The sequence below is a fragment of the Lepidothrix coronata genome, unplaced genomic scaffold (genome assembly GCF_001604755.1).
Source record: "Lepidothrix coronata isolate B3197 unplaced genomic scaffold, Lepidothrix_coronata-1.0 Scaffold34, whole genome shotgun sequence".
In the NCBI taxonomy this organism is placed as follows: Eukaryota; Metazoa; Chordata; class Aves; order Passeriformes; family Pipridae; genus Lepidothrix; species Lepidothrix coronata.
Genome location: NW_016690214.1, coordinates 3,953,984 through 3,975,882, shown reverse-complemented (window position 1 = coordinate 3,975,882; position 21,899 = coordinate 3,953,984). Strand labels below are relative to the sequence as shown.

At 43.3% G+C, this 21,899-nt stretch overlaps 1 protein-coding gene across 3 annotated transcripts in view; it reads left to right on the top strand.

Annotated features, from left to right (window-relative positions):
* Positions 1 to 15,038, top strand: part of ANKFN1 (ankyrin repeat and fibronectin type III domain containing 1) — a 132,958-nt gene extending 117,920 nt beyond the window's left edge. For all 3 annotated transcript variants that reach the window (XM_017812026.1, XM_017812028.1, XM_017812029.1), the window contains 3 exons: positions 1,437 to 1,603; positions 4,775 to 4,994; positions 7,143 to 15,038. In XM_017812026.1, the coding sequence (XP_017667515.1) occupies positions 1,437 to 1,603; positions 4,775 to 4,994; positions 7,143 to 7,939 (1,184 nt within the window). In that variant the 3' untranslated portion in view covers positions 7,940 to 15,038. The remainder of the gene's footprint in view (positions 1 to 1,436; positions 1,604 to 4,774; positions 4,995 to 7,142) is intronic.
* The last annotated feature ends 6,861 nt before the right edge of the window (positions 15,039 to 21,899 follow it).

Below are 21,899 nucleotides of genomic sequence, written 5' to 3'. Positions count from 1 at the left end.
ATTCACATCTCAAATATTAGAAGCTTCCATTCCCCATTAGCTGGTGGCTACCAACTATATAATTGCATAACCACAAAAGACTACGTTGAAGTAACATTTGTTAAAGTAACATTAAAGGGTCTGACTTAAAACCACAAAGGCTCGAAACTTCAGCACTGGAGCCGAAACCGCGGCTGTAATTCACTCAAGAGTCCACCACATATGGCACATGCACTGTAAGACCACACACTATTCAGACTGGATCCCTGCTATATCTAGGCATGGCTGAAACCAGAAGGTAGAATTCTTCCTTTCACTCTTTTTTTGTGAGATTTCTATGTTCAGATTAGGCCTTTATTGTCACAGTGTTTGTGACTGGATTTCTTCGTTTGAGAAATTCTTCTCAATTATTCTTATCATGTTGTTTGCAAGGGATAAGTAGACACGTGACACTGTTTTCGTTTCTCTTTTTAATATTTATGATAAGAATGTATGCAATTTACACTTGAAACACCCTGAAAAATACCATGCCCCAATCCAGAATCCAGTAAACGGACAGGCATTCGCTGCTCTAACAAGATCATGTTGTATGTTTGCATTTACTGAAGCACCAATGAATGGGGAAGTATTTCTGAAAACTTGTTCTCCCTCAGAAGTTCCAGTAAGTCTGCACTGCCATTTGTAGAGGTAACTGCTAAGTTTTGCCTGAGCAGTTACAGGTTCTGGAACAATAAGCTTTAAGAAAGCAGGTAAATCAGCATTTGAGAAGCTCCGTGGCACTGAAGCTGTTCTGTCTCTGCTACCTCTGATGGAGCTCCAAGAGCTCTGTGCTGCTCCTAAGTCAAATCACGCAAAGCAAAGGGTCATGTCTGAACTTTCTGTGTCACCCTCCTGCAGGAGAGTTCGGAGGATGATGTGTGGCAACACCTAAAAGGGCTTTGTTTCCCCCAAACTGTGCTATCACTGCAATGCTTTTCCTGCTGAGTCATTTACCCTGAAGTTCCTGATTTAAGCCAGCACAGCCCAACAGAAAGTTACTAGCCTTCAAAATGATCCTTTCTTTCTGAAACACTCAATTAAAAGAAATAAAAGATGAGTTTAATTTTCCAGTCATGTCACTACTTTCTTGATAAAAGAAATGATGAGCTATAAAAGCCTCAGAAACAGCCTTTCTGATTGAAGCTATCAAGGGCAAGATAGTCTCTGGAGCTGCATACTAAGGGCCTGATTATCCCTGCACTTAGATATAAATTAGAAATGACTCTTTTGAAATCAGTGAAGTTACAGAGTAAATCCAGTGTAAACGAGAATTAGAGCCTGTATTATTTTTTCTAGCTTAAAGTAACCCATCCAGAGCTGGTTACTATATTTAATAAAATTTGTGTTCTGAAACCTAAGGATTTCATATTTCATAACCAGAATATAACAATTTTCCTTTGCGCTTGGTCTTTTCACAGTTCATTTTTGCTGTTACAAGGAAAAATTTATAAGCCTGTATTGCCGCCTTTCTGCTGTCATAGAGCTGGACTCTCTGAAAACCCAGCAATCCCTGAGGGAAGCAATTTCAGACAGTGAAGTTGCTGCAGCCAAACAAAGACACCAGCAAGTTATAGACTACATACAGGTAACAGTCTGTTTCTGACTATTCCAAGGAGATTTTAAGGTGGCTTTCTTAAAAATTGCATAGGGCTGTAACTTGAAATCTAAATGGAGAATTATTCACAGACATCATAAAAAGAGCAGTTGTATCAAAAGTGCAATTCTGGTTTTATGAAATTCAAACCCAGAACATGCTTTCCTTAGTTGTTGCTTTTATAGAAGGATTTTTATGGGCAAAATCAAATGACAGTTATACTAGACTGTTATAAAGAAATGTGTCAGTCTGCTTGTAAAACTCCCTCCCATCTAACGTGAGGTAAGTTAGCACCATGTCTGGGCATTCAGTTGTGTAAGAGTTTTTCTTTGTCTGGATGAATTGAAGACATTTTCCACCACGATAAGGTGGCAATTAAAAAGATTAAAATGAATATTCAGACTGGGTTGTGGAGACAATCTGCATCAACAATATCACACTCAAGAATGCAGCTCTGCATTTCAGATGGCAAGCTGGCCCCAGAAAGGTCTGTGAGTCTGGCCAGCACCATGCAGTGGCACTGCTTCAGTCTCCCAGTGCAGAAGGACCACTGATGTTCCCATCCTTATCTAATTTGCTTATTCTCTGTCTCTCACACTGATTTTCCTGGACTGTTCCCAAATCAAGACTTTACCAACTCAACTCAGGGCTCTTTGAACTACACCCCATTGTTCAGCATAGCAAAGCCTGTCCTTTTGTAAACCACTTCTAGACAAAGCTCATGACCTTTGCAGACTGTGTCTGTGGACATGGATGAGCTGCTTTTCTACAAGAGAGGTGCAGATAAGTTTTCAGCTCTCTGTTCTTAATATTCAAGGAATCTTCTGCTGGAACAGGGGCCGAGACAACCATTTGTCCCATTGACAATATGTTTGGCCCTCCATAATTATGAACAAGATGATAATATTCCTATTCCTTTGTTCTGCATTCAGACCCCCTTTGCCTTATTCACTTGGCGCTTTTGGCAACCTCCAGAGGGGCGGAGAGGAATGTTCCATTGTACTTTCACCTCTCAATCATCTCCCTCCTTTTCACCTTTCCATTCTCACACTCAGAAAATCTAGCTTTTTCCCAGCATGCAGGAGAATTTGGAAGATTTTTATCCCTCACATCAAAAATAACCATATGTACATTAATATGCATGTACTGTATAGACGGCTCTGTGTCCCTCTTCTCCAAAGTGTCTGAGTCACATCTATAGGCTGGGAAAAACGTGGGAGAACATTTTAAACTTCAGTGCTTCGTGCTGAATTATTGTGACAGTGTATTGGGCTTGTCAGGTTTCCTCTCAAAAAATGAAAACCAGCTGTATTCCACCTATTGGCAAAAATCTCTCAGCCCACCACATACCGCAATCTTCAGGGGTGACCACGAAACCGCGAGAGCATTTGTGTGATCCGAGATCTAAGACAGTGTTGAAGTCACTACACAAACCAAACATTGTAAAGAGCAAGGGAGTCTATATAAATGCAGGTCTGAAAAGGAGTCAGAGGGCAACTGAAAAGTAAAAATTATTAAAAGTAAAAAAGAAAAATCAAAACCAAGACCAACCAGCAGATAAGGTGCTTGAAGTCTTTACCGGAATGTTACACAGCAAGGAAAGAAATCTACAGACACTGAGACTAAAACTGAAGTTAAGCTGTAATTTATATCCTGTAATGCTTCTAATGTTACTAAATTTTAAAAGAACCACAGTTCATTAAAATGACCTGCAGAATGGCATCAGGGGGAAAAGCAACAGGATTTGCATTTTACTAAACTGCATGCAGTATGATTCTTGATTGGGGTTGAGGGAGGATCACAGAAAGGAAGTATAAAATCTCTACAATCAAATAGGTGAGATGTTTGCTAACTGGCATTCTCTTCATGGAGCTGCACTGAAGTCTTGAAATGATGCAGGATTATGAATTAATCCCTGAACCATTTGCTATTCTTATCAGTGTATATTCTTAGCTCAAATTAACTCAGTGGCAAGGCTTGCACTGACATCATTGGAGTCGGGATTTCACCTTTACATAAAAATGGCCATACTAGGTCAAAACAAAGATCCATCTCACCAGCTATCCTGTCTCCAACACGGCTAATCTGGCATCTACAATATCCCTTGGGAATAAATTCCACACTTTGAATACGCATTTTGTGAAGTACCTCCTGCTAAGAGTAATTGCTGGAGAACTCAGAACATCAGTCTCCTCCTCACTGATCCCTCTGTCACTCCCCTGTTTGACAATTCCCACTGCACAAAGTACCCCTCACTTTTGCCTCTCCATTTACTCACCCAGGGCTCTCTGCATTCTTGCAGAATGTTTCTTGCGTAACTACAAAGCAGTTTCCCTCAAACACTGCAATATTAATATGAAGGCTCACTTTAAATGAACTTGTAGAAGTACAAGGGATGTTCTAGAAGGACACCGCAGCAGGAGGATTTTATACCCACAGCTACTGTCATTTCATGGTTGCAACAACATTTGCCCAGTCATCAGTGATCCTGAATGGCCTGAAGATGTTAAAAGTGTTCCATTATCAAAAGACTTCAGACCCACATTAAACAGCATCTTTCCTCTCTGCAGAGATGCTTAAAGCTACATCCTGCTATTGATTTAGGCACTTGTGTCTTTTTATCTCTCAGGCATGTGTTAGAACTGGTTTTGTGTAGATTTATACTTTTTAAATGTATGCAGACCAAAATGGTGATAAGGGAGAAACCTGCAGTTTGACTCATAGCTGTGCTTCAGCCTTCCACACAGGTATATTCTTCCACACCTGTGTGTGTTCTTTATCTATTAAAAACTACATTTAAACTGAGCTGGTTTTGACACCCCGGGTTTGCAATGGTGAAGTCTCACTTTCACTCCAGTACAGAATGAAAGCACATTTCAAGTGTGCTACAAATCGATCAAAAGACAATTTTCATTTTCTTTCCATGTCCGATTTTAGGCCTGAAGTACATAATTTGAGAGTCTGGTGGCCCCTGCAGTGGTGGAAGAGAACAAGCACTTAATCAAAATCACTTCAGACCACCTCAACCTGAAGAATCCTGTCAGGGGATTCTGCTGCTCTCTGTTGGCAGTGACCACACACCTACTTGGGCACTTGAAGAAAGCACACTCTTAGGTAGAATTAATACTCAACTGTATTTTTTCACCATTGTTTTCCCCACAGCAAATCGATGAGATCTGGAGGGAAATGAGATGGATCACAGAGGCACTGCAGTATGCAAGGTACAAGCAGCCAGCAGCTGGCCTGCCCATAAAGAAGTTTGTGGATCTTTCAGAAGAACACCCTCAAAAGAAAATGAGCTCCACCTCTTCACACCTAGACTGTCTTCCTTCACCTCCCCCTTCCCCTGAGGCCAGAATCCAGAGGAGAAAAGCTGTGACTGGTAAGAGAATTTTCCTGTGTTCACCAAGTGCAATCTTTGAACTCACTTTTAATTGTAACAGTTCTTGCACGTCTTTTGATAAAAGGAGTAAATTTTTTCCCATACCTGCCAAGGTATTCTAACAATCATTTCACCAATCATTTGCCACTCAGTATCCTGAGATCCTCATACAAGCTTTACAATCATGTTTTGCTTTCAACTACTCAGAATTACTGCTCATCATCAGCCAACTTTGTCACCTTCCTGTCCCAGATCATTTAATGAACAGGCTGGAAGTGACAGGTACTACCACTGGCTTCTCCATGATGTCCAGAATTCCAGCAAAATCCAGCCATGGTGAAAGATGACTGCTTCATTTGTTGCCTGCACCAAAAATCTGCTATTATTATATGGAGGGAGCTTTCTCTTCATCCTAATCACAGCTTCCTTGCTGCAGAACCTGTGGTAAAGAACCTTGTCAAAAGCTCTTCAGAGCTCTGAGGATGGCTGTGTATTAACTGAGCACATGTTCAGAGTTTTATTACACTGATGAGGCATGAGTTGCTAAGCAAAAGCTACTGACCCTTTCTCATCACTTATGTATCTATTATTCTTCCCCACAGTTTCTATTAATTTGACAGAATCTCAGATTTTTCCATAGTTCCCATTTGCCACCTTCTGTTTCTCTGATATTACAGCCATTTTCTTTCCAGACTTTGTTCCTCTGCTTTGCAGCAATTGGTTCTTATGCCCTTGTTTTGTTTTGATAGAGCAAATTTTAGTGCCAATAGTCCAATTTAATAGCTGTTTTCACACACCTCAGTGTTCTCAGTGGTTTAGACAAGCATTTTAAAACACAGAATTACACAAATAAGTACCCACCTCACTGACAATTACTGCTTCTCTGTATAGCCAGAAAATTAAACTGATGAAAGAAAGGGATCACAGCAAATAAAGATGAAGCAAATGAAACAGTAACACCCATTTTGCTAACAGAATTAGGACTTTGGAGAAAAAACAATAAACCATCAATCTGTTGAGCAACAAGTAAATGAAACAGCAGAAACAAAAGCAACAGAAACTGCATTAAACAACTGCCATAACCATTTTGGTAATTATAATTTGGGGGTTTTTTTTCAATTTGGCAGTTTTATACAGTTAAGAAAAATGAATCAATCTATTCTGATTAGATTTCATTAGGTTAAAAGCAAAGAAACATGAAGAGGCTGCTGCTTTGATCTGCTCCATTACACAGTGGTGTTCATTCTCAGCCCCCCTCCCTGAGCTATTTTCCCCTGTATTACAGACCATGAATGCAGAATAATCCTCAGCTCTGGCACCGTGCAAACTGGAGCATTATCTTGTCCTGCATGTGCTGGATTCATTATTGCTGGGCTGTGTCAACTTACACCAGCTCCAAGGGAACAGTCAATATAAAATCTATGTTTTATTCCTTGGATCTAACATAAACTATCCAGGGCAATGGAACATCAATCCATTCTGTCACACGTGCCACTACTTATTACATTATTGATCCTTCTGAAGCCAAAAGACAGCAACGATTTCAGTGCCAGTGTGAGATTTTCTCTAAAAATTCACATTTGAACTATTTGTGTCTGCTTTGGATTTGAACACACATCATGCACCTGATGGGCAAAAGTGTGGTTTTTGTTCAGCAGCCTCCATGTTGTGCCTTGAGCCTCTCAGCACACGTGCAGTCACACCCTGCTCGCAGTCACGGAGGTATAAATCCAGATAACTCAGCTGATATCTTTAATAAAAACAGAATCTGGATTAGAGATTTTCACTCTCCCAAATCTCCATCTCTATGAAATTTAGTGAAAGCAAGAAAAAAGAAAACAAATCTTTTCAGAACTTAGTCCGAATTCAAATCCAATTTTTTTCCCTGTACTTAATGTAAATTAATCCTTTCTGCCTTTCCTAATTCTACAGCACCACTATAACACATCTGTAAATCCTCCCTGATAAATCCTCCCTGACTCCTGTCTTTGCTGTCACCTCAGCCCACGGCAATTCCACAGAGGCAACACACGCACATTTTCAGAATTCTCGATTTGATTCTAAATTAAGACAAAAAAACCCCATAAACAACAGCTCAGCAGCTTCTCTCCCATGCTTGTCCTTAGTGTTAACCAGTTCTCCCTGCAGACTCCCAGCCCTGCTCAGACGAGGAAGGCTGCTCTGAAGTGTTCCTGCCCACTGACAGCGACTACGACTCCAGCGACGCGCTGAGCCCCAGGGAACTGGACCTGATTTACTCCTCGTCCCAGGACATCTCCCAGCAGGCCAGCAGTGGCCTGGGAGGGAGCGCTCCCGACGTCCTCCAAGCCCACGACATGAAGCCCTGCCTGACTCTCCAGGAAGGCCTGACAGAGCGTGGTGCCTTCGACCCTCACGCTGAATGTTGCACAGAGTCCATGAGCAATCTGACCCTGTCGGGGCTCACATCGAAAAGCACAGACAAGTCCTCCAGCTCCAAGCAGCCACTGGGCTTTTTAGGGAAAAGAAAGCTCGGGAAGCACCAACATTACAACTACTTCGGCCGGCAGCACCGCTGGCTGCGCGTGCACAGCGAGACACAGGCGGGCTCCCTGTCCGAGGGGGTCTACACCCAGCATCTCATGAGATCTCCAGATTTGTCCCAAGAACCTACCTCCAGCGAGCAGTTAAAGAACCCCATCGATGGCTCTCGGAGCACTTTCGTACCTCACGCATCCAGCCTCCCAGAAGATGAGCAAGGCAAGTACGAGGAACCAAGGCAGAGTGTCCACAGGATACATGTGGAGCCTTATGAAACGACATTTGGGGATGAGGAGGGCAAGCCCTGGGCAATGAGCACGCGGTCTGCAGGACACACAGATGTGCACAATGCTATGCAACAGACCACGGGTCCAGATGAGCAGCTGGGTTCTGCTGTCCCAGAAGTCTTCAGCAGCACCCTTTAGCCCCAGAATCCTGCATGGCCTCCCATGAGATATGAGCATTATGCACATAAGGCCATACTTTCAAAACCACTTGTAAAATTCCAGCTCCTGAAACGGCAACTCACGCCACCCAGAAGAATCCTGATCTTTCGACTTCCTCACCAGGTTTCTGGTCTCACAGAGGTATCATCTGTCAGGGTGTGAGCATTATTGTTATTATTGGCATCTGCAGGTTTGCAGGTAGAGTCGCAACAATCACCACATAACAGAACAATCTGTGGCTGCAAATCCAGTAACAGCAGGTCTCTTGATGTCCATGTTTCTCTCAGCATGCAAAATTTTAAGCATGAGTGGTTCTGCCTGCAAGTTAGCAGCAACTTGGTGTCCTCATGTTAGGGCTGTGTCCTAAACTTCTATTTACCTGTTTTCCGCTGTTTCCTGTAAATTTTTCTACTTCTCAGCCTTCTCAAGTGGATTTAGGTTGGATGTAACTGGAGTGCTAACTGGTCTAGTAACACAAATAACCCAGAGTCTCTAGGCATTTAAAGAAATGAAAATTCTTTCAATATCTACAAAATGCAGTCAACACCATCTCTGACTGCCGTCAGAGCCTGACATAATTAGCACAATGGGGTTTTTTCAGGAGCTTAGATTTCAAATTATTTATGTAGCAAGTTATTTTAAAACCTTAGGAGGTGAACCTTTGAGGTCAAGAGCAGGCAGACTGAGGCCAGGTTCTGGAGGAAAAATAGGCAGGGTCTGCATGAGATTGAAGCAAAGTTTGATCTGTCTTCTGCCACCACACAAGAGCACATTTCATTATGTTGGAATAACTCTTAGACATCCCTTGGAAAGAAATGCCCCTATTTTTGTTCCTGAATGTTCACTGTCATTTGATCACCACATCTGAAATTGGGATATTCTGGTAATTCAGGTGAAGGAAATCTGGGGTGCAGTTTGAATCTAAGATTTTATCTTTGGGCTCCCAATAAATACTCATATCATAAGGAAGGTGGGAGGTGGTGAGTTATCATCTTGTATTGTTTAAAGGCAAATCACACTGAGTCAGGATTTTGTCCTTTGCAACCACAGTAAGACTTAAGAGAACTACAGATGATGATCTCAAAAATGAAATCTGTATTAATGAGAACCATAACACTGGAGTCACTAAGAAACGAACTAATGTGGAGAGAAACCCCAGCTGTTGCACAAGCTTTAATTTTTCTTAAACAGTTCTTGAAGTTTAATTTTATAGGCCACATTCCTGCTGGTTAAATTCCCTCACTCCGTGTTTGCGCAGCCTTCTACCTTTCGGTTTTCCAGCCTCCAGGTGGATACATTCTAAGGCCCCCAATAAAGAGATTTGAGTTAAATAGTTGAGTTTACAAGTCCTTGAGGTAAAGGTAAGGATTTGGGCCCATGATCTGTGGTCCTTATTAAAATAGCACTTCCATAACCCCAGTGCTATTAAAATCCCTGTGAACTCAATCCATAAATTCAAAAATAAATGTTATTCACTATTTTATGCTTGGTCAGTATGTGGAAGCCAAGAAGAGTCTTTGCAGTGATAGGAAAGGCAAAAACTTTCTCACAAGGGATTTACATTTGTAACTTCTCTTTTTGGGAGCGGGAAGTTAACTTTTTTGCACCAAAAATATTCATTCATTACCTGATCCAAAGCCCAGTGAGGATGGAAAGACTTCCATTCACTCCCACAGGGTTTGGATGAGACCCACACTGAAAATTCCTGTGGGTGAGAGCACACGGGGGGAGCAAAAGTGTCAGTGCCCATTTGCAGTTAGAAGGACACACATTGTGTGGAGCTGGGACTGGGGAAGGCCCCACTCACCCTCCAGAGCCAAGCAGAGATGTCTGACTGTCACTGAAGGCACTCACAGCTGGTTGCTTTAGATTCTGTTCATTAGCAGAAGGCTTTGCACCAGGGAGACAAACAACGTGATGCTCATATGCAGAGCCAAAATAATTTACACGGTTTTCTAGTGCCCAGCCCCTCGCCCAGGCTCCCCTAATCTGTCTCACCTCAAGGTAAAACTGCCATAAAACTGCCTATTAAAGAATAAAAATAACAATGCACTGAGGCCATATGTTTTTGCAGGAAGTGACAAGATAAAACAAGATGTTTCTAAATGAAACCCACCTCGCTGTGCTCTGGATCATCAGGAACAGCAAGGGCGAGAAGTAGCAAAATATTCAGCAGACAGGCACACACTGCTGGTGAGATAAGGATGGAAAAATCTGTTCCCTGCTCCTGCTGCTGGACATTTCCAGAAGCAGCCATGTAGCTAATAAAGACTAGGTTCTTTACTGGTAGGAGGGGCTTGACTTCATCATAATCTTCTGTGCTGAGATGGAATTTGGGAGTGCAATGCCAGCCACAATCTACCCTGTCTTGATTTTAACCCTCCTATGTGGAAGGAATGTTTAGGTCATGGCCAATGGGACATGCTTCCTCGATCCTGTAACCACTGGATTGAGGTTATTCCACATACTTCAATAGTCAAAATAGTAATTAATAGTTCTGGGTTTAAATACGTCTGGGTTTAAATACTTCTGTTCAAAATTGCTATCCCTACCTATTCTGAGTCTCGTTAAAAGAATAGTAATGAACACCCAGAGATAAATAAATAGTAGGTAGTGCTGCCTTTTGAGTACTGCCATAATATAATCATAATAGTTCTGCAGTTCTCTTAGGAAGATCACTCATGCATTTCACAAGTAACTACAGCAATTCAGAAGGATCCTGCAAAATGCAAATCCAGCACTGTCATCCCCAGTCCACAGAGGCACAAGGGACTCTGAGCAGAGCTGAGTAAAGGCTCACAGTCAGGAATTGAATTAAAATTAGGAACTCAGACCTTTGCTTCAATTACTGGGAACCCTTTCTCCACGTTGAGCTCGAGTGCCCCTCCAAGGACTCTTGCCCAGAGCTGGGCAGTGCTGTGGCTCAGAGCCCACAGCACACCAGAGTTTCCTCAGCCAGCAGACAGTTCATTCAGCCTGTGCCCACTTGGTATCAGCTGAAGCTCTGCTCTCAAGAGGGTACTTGGGCTTGTAACTTCTGGATCTCTCTTACTCATCTATCTTGCCACAAAACCTTTGTCCTGCATTTTCCAGGGAGTGTATTTTTCTCCTGGGCTGAACCCAGTCCCTCCTATTTCTAGACATGACATTGACTGGCTAGAAAAATGTATGATGCTTTAATATTATGACTCCACAGAAAGGAAAAAAAATGTGGACCAAATCTCCCCATTTAGTGGTCTAAAACTTTCCTGTTTCTGCTGGTAGGAAGTGAGACAAACTGCAAAGGTTTACACTCAAAATTTCTTGCACTCACAAGGCGGCTGTCTGCCCATGGACAGTTTGCCTCAAGACACCTGTGGCTCAAGCATTTATTTCCCATGCTTCTTGTTTGTGGGGTTTTTTTGCTTTAAATACTAATTAACAATTGGATTTTCTATGCTGTAAGACACAGAGAATTCTATAAAATAATGTTTTTAAATATAGACTTTAAAGGGGGAAAGGGTAGATAGAATATTTTATCCTGAGAATTTAAAGTGTTCTGGAAAGAGATGGTGCATCTTCAAATTCTCTATGGTATAAAGAAATGCATTAAGTTGCTGGTCAACTCTTCCAAGGTGATTAAATGCATGGCTCATGACTGTTATGTAAAACTTCAATACAGCCTTACAAACAACAAGGGTATAGTGTATCTGAAAATAAGATATACAGCTTGGAAACTTACTCTGAATTTCTCTGAGGTGTTGAACTTTGCCATCAGCAAAAAGTGTTTTTAGGAAACAGGCCTCTAATTTTCAGACAACAGAGATTTCATCAGGTTGGGTCTCTCATTTTTCCACTACAGAAACACATTAAATAACTAGAATACTTTATTTGTAAGTATAATTTATCCTCTGACTCCACAAAGTAGAATTCACAAGGCTAAATCACTCCCAGAAGTGAGAGGCAGAGCTTTTGGCCCTGTATATTCTTTGCAAAGAGCAAGGGCAGCATTCCCCGAGGTGGGCTGCACGTTGTACCCCAGCAGCACGGACTGGTCACCCACCCAGCCACCCTCCTCAGTGCAGGCACCCCCACAGCCTCCCTCCAGCTGAGGAAGAGTCTGCAAAGCCATCGGGAGTTGTTTTGTTGATCTGACTGGGCTCTGGAGCAGCCCCATCATTGTTGGACACCCTACAGATCCCACCAGCTCAGAGATCACCTCTCCTCGCTCCTGGTGTCTGTGAGCTCTGACCCTGCCAGCTGGTTCTCAGTCTGGAATTTTGGGGTGAATAAGAGCCAGACTGGAACACCCTCCTCAGTCGTTTCATACCACAGCACCTTGTGCAAGATTCAGCCTTTAAATCAGTCATCCCATAACAAGGCAATGTGTTACTAAGCTTGGCTGTCACCAGGCTACGGAAACCCCTCTATTTGGCTTGTCAAATAATAACAACAGATTTTTTATGTTTATTGTTATTTAATTTTCTTTCTTGGAAAAGCTACGTGGAACTGAGCTGACGTCGGAGGAAAGGATTGGTGTAGCACTAATCTACCTTATTACTGTGAATTGTAGTAATTTATTAAGCAGATTTTAAGCTAAAAGCACAGACTTTATGCGTTTTATAAAGGTCTGTTTGGGCCCAATCCTGCTGTCCTTGGACCTCACTCCAGGTTCTTTTTCACCAGTGTAGATCCAGAGTAGTTCCACCCGAGCTGAGTCAGGTGTTCCCCTGTACAGGTCAGCACACCCTGACTCACTCCCAGGGCTGGCTCGGGGTCAGCTGAGGCCCCGCACCAGTGGAGTCACCATGAGAACAGCACATTTATGCTGGTGTAAAAAATGATACGTGTCAGGAAGATAGAAGGGTCTTATCTCATGGAATATCACCCTGGATATTCCAGGGACCGCTGGATCCGGACTGGGAGAGCGAGCCCAGCAGCTGCTGCGTTCCCAGTGGGGGAAGCCCTGCATGAAACGCTGCTCCTGCTCAGAACAGGGACCAAACCCCTCTCCCGTGTTATGCAAATGAACCCTGACTGAATGCAATGGGAGTCCCAGTTATTTTGCCGATAAAAACGAAGACTTAACAGGGTTATTGGGGACTTGGGGGAGGGGAAGAGGGGTTGTTTGTTTTTCCCCCTCAGAGAAAAAGTAATTTAAGTGAAATGTGCGAGGCGGTGTTTAATTGCTTCCTGCCTTGTTTGTACATAGCAATTTGGCTGTTTATTGGTTGTCTTTGTTCAGATTTTTATTGTAACTTGTTGCTATATACGCAACCAAGCGTATGCTAAAGTTTAAACTTTGCCACACAATAATGCACAATTTTATGTGCTTTAAAACTTTGTAAACATCTCGATGAACGATGTCTGCTGTGCTAACTGTGAGCCTGGGACTTGACACAACAATATTTTCATGCGTATGTACCTGCAAATGGTTTGAAAATAGCAAAATATATATTGAGGATGGCCACGAGCCAAGAGTAAATGAGTGCCGTATGACTCATGCTTCTTTAATAATTCCTGAAAGAGGCATGTATAGTACATAAAATAGACAATAAAAATAATTTTCAAGACTACAAATATTTTTTATAACTTCAGATATTAAATACTATTTTAGAAAAAAAAAAAAGGTTGGTTGGTAAAAGAAATCTTAAGTTTATTCGAGTGAATCATTGTCATAAAAACGTTCTTAACACAGATTTTTTTGTTTGATCTAATATCATAGAAACTCAGCTCTTTTAAGATTTAGAAGACTTGAATTGCTCTTGCATTCTTACAACTCCTGTGATCTTCTAAAATTATGGACTTCAAGCCTTCTCCTTCATTAACAAACAAATACTGGTGTGTACACTCACATGATCCCAAATACCATGTGTACTCGTGCACAATCTTTAAATGGTGTTTTTTGAAACATGTTTTATTTTACCATCATCAAGTTCCCCTGTATGTGAGCTTTACAATCCATGCAAATCTGACCATGGTTTGTGTTTTTCCCTGAATTCCCTTTATTTTATTAGAAAGTTACTTCTTCTAAGGCCAAGCTTTTAAATCTGGTCTCTAAATTTTGATTTTAATTCAGACACCTGAATGAAATAGGCATGGCTTCCAGTGTTTGTGGGTGAAAATACCCTCCCACCAAAGGCAACAGAAATTTAAATTTTTTCACATATTCTTGTACAAAGAAAAGCAAAGCAAGGTAATACTTCTCATGGAGTACAGGATTGGGCTACTGTGTGCAAGCAAGAGAAATAAGAACAACTCATTTTGAATGCTGAAGTGAAACTGGAAGGGTTCTGCTCTGGGTCACTGTTTACCTGGTTTCAAAGACAGACAGGTTGCTAAATGTATTTTAACAATGAGATGATGCCATAACTGGAATAAGTGACATTCCAAGGTCACAGAGGGACATAATTCCCTGGTCAGAATCCATTATCAGGTGATTATCCATGGCCTGTGCATGGGTACACATGGTAAAGTACATGCTGACCAATGTCTGTATTCCAGCCAGGACATGCCAGCTCATTGCAAGCTTCAGAACAACAGCATCTTACTGGAGTATCTGTGAATATTTTCACACATGGAAAATGTTTTAGCCAAAAACAGCCAAAGTGGAGTTAATCAGCAGAGCAAAACAAGTCTTAAAATATAAGATAAAATATGACTGTCATTTCTGCTTCCTCGATTTTTAATTTCAGATCATGAAAACGGTCACAACATTTACTAAGTTAGTACAAGAAAAAAAAAAAACAAATGCAAATAATTAGTCATGGACAGTAACCTAAGAAATTACCTGGGAAAAACAGCCCAAGACAAAGCAGGATTTTTGTGTGCATGTACTTCAGTCACTCTGGTGCATTTTGCATGTCCCATGCATTTTTAGAGCCTGCTTGTTTGTATGTTTTGCTTGCCCCAAGCTGAGATTTCTTCTCTCTCTAAGAAGAGCAGTAAGAGAGCAGTGCAATTCTCACAGACCTTTCTCACACGTCTGCCATGAAGGACAGTGCTGTTCTCTACCTGCCTCTGTGTTCTCTGCTGTTTTACTGAAATGCTTTTAAACCAATTGGAAAAAAGTTGCAAACTCTTCTAGGCATGTTTCTGACTTGCTCTTCTGACAGTAAAAGATACCCATTTCACTGCTCCACCCCAATATATTGACCTATAGAAACTCTCATCTCTCTGAGAAAACTATTAACTTATTTTTTAATTATGTCTTTAAATAAAAGCTTTGGGTTTGATTTGGGTTTTTTGTTTGTTTTTGCAAACACACAAAAAATCTCTATTCATAAGCTTTGCTGTTCTCTTCCCCAGGCTGCTGTTTTCAATCTCTCTTTTCAAACAACTATATGTTCATTTAGAAAAGAATTATTAAAATGTTTCTATTTTCTTCAAGTTTGCAATTCATAAATATTAATGAATTGGTCCTAATTAATCAGTAGGACTTCTGCTCCTTACTTGTGTGAATAACATCTAATTATTCTAATTATCCAATTCATCTTTATTATACCAAAAAAACCCAGGTAGAATCCTCTGCTCTCTGCTCACAAACACAGTTACAAAAACAAAATAATAAACTGAGCAGCAACTTTCAAGCCTTACAAACTAATATTAAAGTCAATTTAAAGACAAAAGAGCCTTTTATACCAGTAAATATCAATGTTGTCTTTTGGAAATAGCAAAATAAAATCACCGTATTTGGTGATTTTTTTTTGACTGAATCAATGTGATATTTTCAAAATAGATAATTTTGAAATTTCAACTAAATTTGATTTTTCAGGGGGGAAAAGCCAATGCCAAAATGTTTTGTCTGGAACTATTTGTAATCACTTTGTGAAAATCCCGAAGCAAAACATCACAAGTGTGGATACTTTCATTAAGTGATGATAAACAATTCTGTAAGAGTTGAAACGCCTTCAGAAAGAAACACCAACATCTGCCACTGCTGCTGATTTTAGTGGTACTGGGAGTGCTCGTCACTTCTGAAAATTGGGCGTTTTGTTGAAGCCCTTTGTCACACAGGTATGAGAACGTGGCTCTGGTTCCCCTCAGCTGTGAGCATTTCTGGAGCACAGTAAGATTTTTCCACCCACATGGGCGTTCTTCACAAGAACCTGCATGGCCTTCGCCTTTTCCCACATTGCTTCGTAAAATTTCTGAGAAAGGAAAGTGTTGCCTTTTTGTTTGTTTGTCTCCTCTTCTCCTGAAATGGTCACAGAAAGGAGCTAAATCAGAACTCGGGCTCGGACAGTGTAACGCCCCATTCTCGTGGCTACACGTGCTTTGAGCCCCATCCCAGCAGAACAAGGATTTTTTCAGGCTTTCTTCTGGGGCACACTTGCTCCTTCCCCCTTCTGTGCCTTGTGGGTTGGTCCTGATCCCCTGCTCTCTCGTGGCTCCGTCCTGATCCCTCTTTTCCTCGAGTCTGAGTCACAAGAGCAACAACCCTGCCTGCTCCGACCTACTCAGTGCCTCAGCTGTTAGGGTAAAGCCCACGCTCCCGGGGGACTCACGTTTGAGTACAACCCCAGGATTGTCAGGGCTCTGGCTGGCAGTGCTGCCGAGGGGACAGTCTAAGGCTCTATTTTAATCTTCTGGAGCCCGGCCAAACGCTGGAACGGAGCTGCCAGCACGAGGGGGGCCCTCCTGCTCACTGCGCCTGACCTCCCATCAGGAGAGGTGCTGGTGTGTTCCTTCTCTAACTACTAGGGCTCTTTCATTGCGCCTGACCTCCCATCACGAGTGCTACCAGGGATCCAGCTCCGACTACTGGGGGCTTAACCCTGGCACGGGTCCAGCACACGAGCCGCACGCTGCCTGTCTCCAGATGTAAGATGCTCCCAGTGTAAATTCTCGCGCCGCAGGCTCAGCTGGAGGGACTGTTTCAGGTACGTTGTTAAGCAGCCATGAAGCGACATCGACTCCTCGTCCAGTCTTACAGAGCTGGATGCACCCACCCCAAGGTTTTTAACCGCTTCTTATCTTTTTAATTTGGGGAAGCGTGTTTAACCAGCATTTCAGGTGCGTTTGTGGTTCTGGCCTGATCTGTGCCCTGCAGCTCAGCTTCAGATCCACGCTCCTGTCCTGAGTGGCATCGGCTCCACAGCCCGTCCCCATGGGCAGTAATGAGGTGAGACCTGGCTGTGCCACGGGCCTCAGGGAGAAACCCAAACACAGCAGTGAAGCAGAGCATGTCTTACCCACTCCTGGGTACTCAGAGGTGAATTTTACAGAAAGCTCTCACAGAGGTGAGCAGTTCAGCTCAATCATGCCCGTTTTTGCTGCTCAGCTCTGCAGAGCTCTCCTCCAACACAGGCAGCAAGCACAGCAGTGTCCTCCTGACTTACTCCTGGTTTGCTCAGTGTCCTCCCGACTCATTCGTAAGTTTGCTCAAAGCCCTGGGACACCAGTGCGAGCCCATCCGGGCATTACATAAACCACTACATGCTACACTCCATGCCATCCTGACACCCCTTGCAACGCTCTTCTTTTTCATTGAAAGGGAAATGTATTTTTGCCAGCCCATGTCAGTCTGTCCCTATTAACTTCCCTGACGCCCGGCGGGTCAGTGCCAGAGTTACACACAGCTTTACACCAGATTTACACCTCGGCCACGCGGAGCCTCTGGTGCTGCAGCGGTGACCGAGCCCGGGACAGAGGGATAAAGCTTCGTCCTGAGGAGGCTCATGTTGAGCTCGGCACCAGACACGGGCTAAGGCTGCCCGTGCCCAGTGTGGGACAGCCCGGGGGTCGCTGCCTGTGGCCGGTGCGGGGACAGCCCGGGGTGTGCTCTGCGACCGGCGCGAGGACAGCCCGGGGGTCGCTGCCTGTGCCAAACCCGGTGCGGGAACAGCCCGGGGGTCGCTGCCTGTGCCACACTCGGTGCGGGGACAGCCCGGGGGTCGCTGCCTGTGCCATACCCGGTGTGGGGACAGCCCGGGGGTCGCTGCCCGCCTGCCCCCAGTGCCGCGGACTCGCGGCCCCCCCGTCCCCCTCACGCCCGCCCAACATGGCGTCCCGCGGGCGCCGCCGCGCCCCCTCCTGGCAGCCCGCGGCAATGGCGGCCGCCGGGCGGGACGATGTAACGCCCTCCTGTGCGCCCGGGCTTCGACGAAGCCATCCAAAAACCATAAAAAAGTGAGTTCCCTGGGTGTTTCCCGCAGCCCTGGACGAGGTATGGCAGGTGTGGCATCCGCGTTGCTGAAGCTCATCCCACATGGATCATGCCCGTCGATGGCGACCAACACCACCCAGGTGATGAACGTGCTCAGAGCTCTGAGGTGACACAGATGACACAGGTAATACTTTTCCTTAAGGTAAATCTGTGAACTCCCACAATATCAGAAAAAGGGGCAGCTCAGAAGGAAATTCTCTCATGCACTGGTCTCCCACATTCTGGGGTGGGGCGGGCAGCCTTTGGCTCCACATGGCGTCAAACACCACCCGAACCTTCCAGAACCTGCAGCCACCACCGCCGGCCTTTAACTCACCGTGCAGGGCTCTGCATCGTGCCTTTGGAAAACCTTTACAGCTTTTCAATCAAAAGAGGTTGGAAAGCACCGCGCTAAGTCACTGGGAAACACCTGATATGGGAAAACTTCCAGGCGTTGGTCTCCATGGAGGAGGCATTTCGGCAGCTGTGTCACCCGGGGCTCAGGAGCCTCGGGAAGACAGTTTGCACAGGGATTCTTGGCAAAGCTAAACTCATAAAGATCACTCTGTTTGAGTGATTGCATCACCGCAGGTTTCTGAGTGACTCCAAACTTGAGATGCATATTTTAAATCTCCCCTGCTGTTGCTGATAATTTGTTCCATATTTACCATATTACTTAGGACTTGCAAATGGGGGGGGGGAGTTTTTTTAGAAGGTAAATGTTAATTGAATTAGATAGCCACGGCCACAGCAAGCCAAGCTCATCTCTGGCCCTTAGTGCCATTGCAATGCATGGTTTTAACATTCAGGGTGAATTTAGTGCTATTGACTTTCCCCCAACATTAATCCATGGTGCTTGAAAAGAGATGGGACTTTCTCTGCTATTTAAGCTCAGATGGTAACGATTTCTCCTTGAGCTTCGTGCTGGCTTTGGGTCCCAAGGTTTTCAAAGGATGAGGCTACTGAAACTGTATTGCTTGTTCAAATATAAATATGGGATCAATATATACAGTTCTGGACTTCCTCAAAGACCACAGTTCTTAGATCTGCATCTGTCAAGGTAGGATTTGGGTAACAATGGAGGTAGAATAAAAGGCTTAATGCAACAAGCTTTTAAAAGCACAGTTACTCAGCGGGAGTTTTTATGGTAATATTTTTCCTTAAAGTAAATCCGCAAACTGCCATAATGTCAGAAAAAGGGGCAACTCAGGAGGAAATTATCTCATGCGCTGGTCTCATACATTCTGCAGAGATTGCATCCAGTGTCCAGTATTGCATTGTTAAAACCCATTGAATGCAATTGTATTTAAGGGGCCACAGTTACCATTTATGAATAGAATATCCTTTACACACATGATGATAGCCTTCACTTTGGAGGGGTGGAGTAAATGACATCTGTGCCATTGGGCCCATTAATGTGCAGGCTGGCGAGAGAGCCACTGTTTCTGTCACAGATAGCTTGATTATTCCATTTTCCACATGTTCTACATTATTTGCTAAATCAATTTACAGTAAAATCACTTCAACCAAGGCTGAGAAAAAAATATTTTAGTTTCAGCAATTAATTTTAAAAGCAAACTGAAGCTTCATTTCAGTGAGAGTGTGCAGCTGTACTGGGCCTCAGCTACCTGATCACAGTCCAAGTAGACAATAATCTAGTTTTCAGCTTTCATGTTAAAAATCTCATTTGAAGTGAGAAACTAATGTCTTTTGCTGGTATTCTTGCTAAATGTCTCCTCTATTTGTGGTTTAACCAATTATTTTAACTTTAATTCTTTGCCAGATGACCAGATTTACCACATACAGATCCATATTAATGCACATTAATACAAGCAGTAAAGTATTTCATCCTGCTCTGGAAGTCAGACTTCAGAAAGGTTCACAAGGATCAGTAGAGATTTATAAGAATGATTCAGGGATTGGAAAACATACCTTAGAGCAAGATACCAAGGCAACTCTTTCTACTTCATTTAACCAAGAGGTGACTAAGAGCTATTAGTTCACATCCTGTTCATTTTGTGTGTTCATGAGAAGGAGGTTTTGGATCATAAAGGTGTCCTAACATGGGAAATAAACTGCCTTGTGAGACCCAGTGTCAGGGCACTGGAGCAGTTTGGGGTAGGAATAAGGAGTACAATTAACTTTTGGAGAAACTTGCTGGAGATTGATTTGCCCTTTGCATTGAAGTGCTTCTCTAAATTCATATTATTGGATGTGAAAAAAAAAATACTATACCACAGCATGTATTCCCATGAACAATATTAGGAGGAGCTGTGCTCCCAAAAGAGTTTGTCTCTGGCCCTGTGTATGCGTTATTCATGGACACACATAATTTCTGTGAGAGGTGAAGGAAATAAATGAAGACATTAAAAGTAAAATCAATTCAGGTGGTCACACTTCATCCCAGTTTGTGTGCCTAAGGTCTCTTTTGGCTTCGAGGTTTTTTAAGGCTATTTGCAAAGTTGTAAGACAAAAATGAAAAAAGGGTTGAACTTTGCTTCTGGAATGTATTTCTTGTATTGGGGCATTCTTTAATTTTTAAAGAAATCTGTCGAATAGTTTTTCATACTGGATGGCATACAAGATAGCAATAGTTTTCATACAGGATAGCAATTCCCCTCTTTAATGGAAAATGTGTGTGAAAAGAACCAACTGTCCCTATTCCCTGCAAAACTTCACCATGTGCATTTAGTGAACGTATTTTCAGCATAAAATAGCTGGTCCTGCTGGTGTAACAGTTAATGTCTCCTGTGCTTTAATTCATACAGGAATTATTTTGGTCTACGTTGTTAACTAGCCTAAACAGCCTGCATGTTAGCAACCACTGAAGTGAGGCATAGCTTCAGCCTCCATGTGATGCTTAGCAGTTTATTATTAGCTTTGTATTTTGTGGACTTTCATAACACACACTCGCTGCCCTTTTGTAATAAAAATCAACAGCTGTGGAAAAAATGGTGCAGTCGGGCTGTACCTCTTCCTCTGTGGCCTTTCTGTCCCTGTGCTGACCCCTGAGCCCTGCTGGAGGATGCAGAGAGCCTGGAGCTGTGCTGCACCAGTACCTTTGTGCTGCTTCCCCAGTTTGGGGCAGGAGCAGGTTGTTGGATGGGGGGGGTTGTTGTTGCTCAGCAGGAAATGTTGTTTGTGCCGTGCCCACCCAAGTGTGGGAGCATCTCCCCCAGCCCTCAGTGCTGACTGCCCCAGTCCACAGCCAGAGGATTTATCAATACACCCAGACCTCTGGAAAGGACATTGGAAAGCTATTGGCAGTGTGAGAGATCTTGACTTAATTCTTCCAGCCCGGCACATAAACAGCTCTGGTTCTACCCTGTGCCCTCTAGGCTGGCAAGAAGGCACAGATTGAAAGTGGAAATTAGCACACTTTGCAGGTTGTTTTGGTGTGAAGTGATGGGGGGGCAGGTAAAAACACGCGGTAGGAACACTGAGGCTACAGAATAAATAAATTTGGACTTTGTGCACCCGGTTTTACTGGGTTGAGACAGAACTTCACTTTCTGAAAGAAGTGAAGGATACTGAAAATTGAATGGCCCCAATAAGAGTGTTGGTTCTGGGAGATGAGCACAGGTAAGACCTGCATTTTTGGATGCAGTTTGGCAGGAGTGAACGTTTGCAGAGCTGAGCCAACAGCGAGTCCTTTAAAAATCCCATCCTTGCCCTTTTAGTTCCCTGGGTAATCCATCCCCTCGGGCTGTGTGACTGTACACAGCAACACACCTTTAAGTACTTCCGTGCTGGGCTGGAGTATTGGCTCGTGCTCTTCTCCACTTGCCTGTGGGCAGGTTTATAAATTATCTG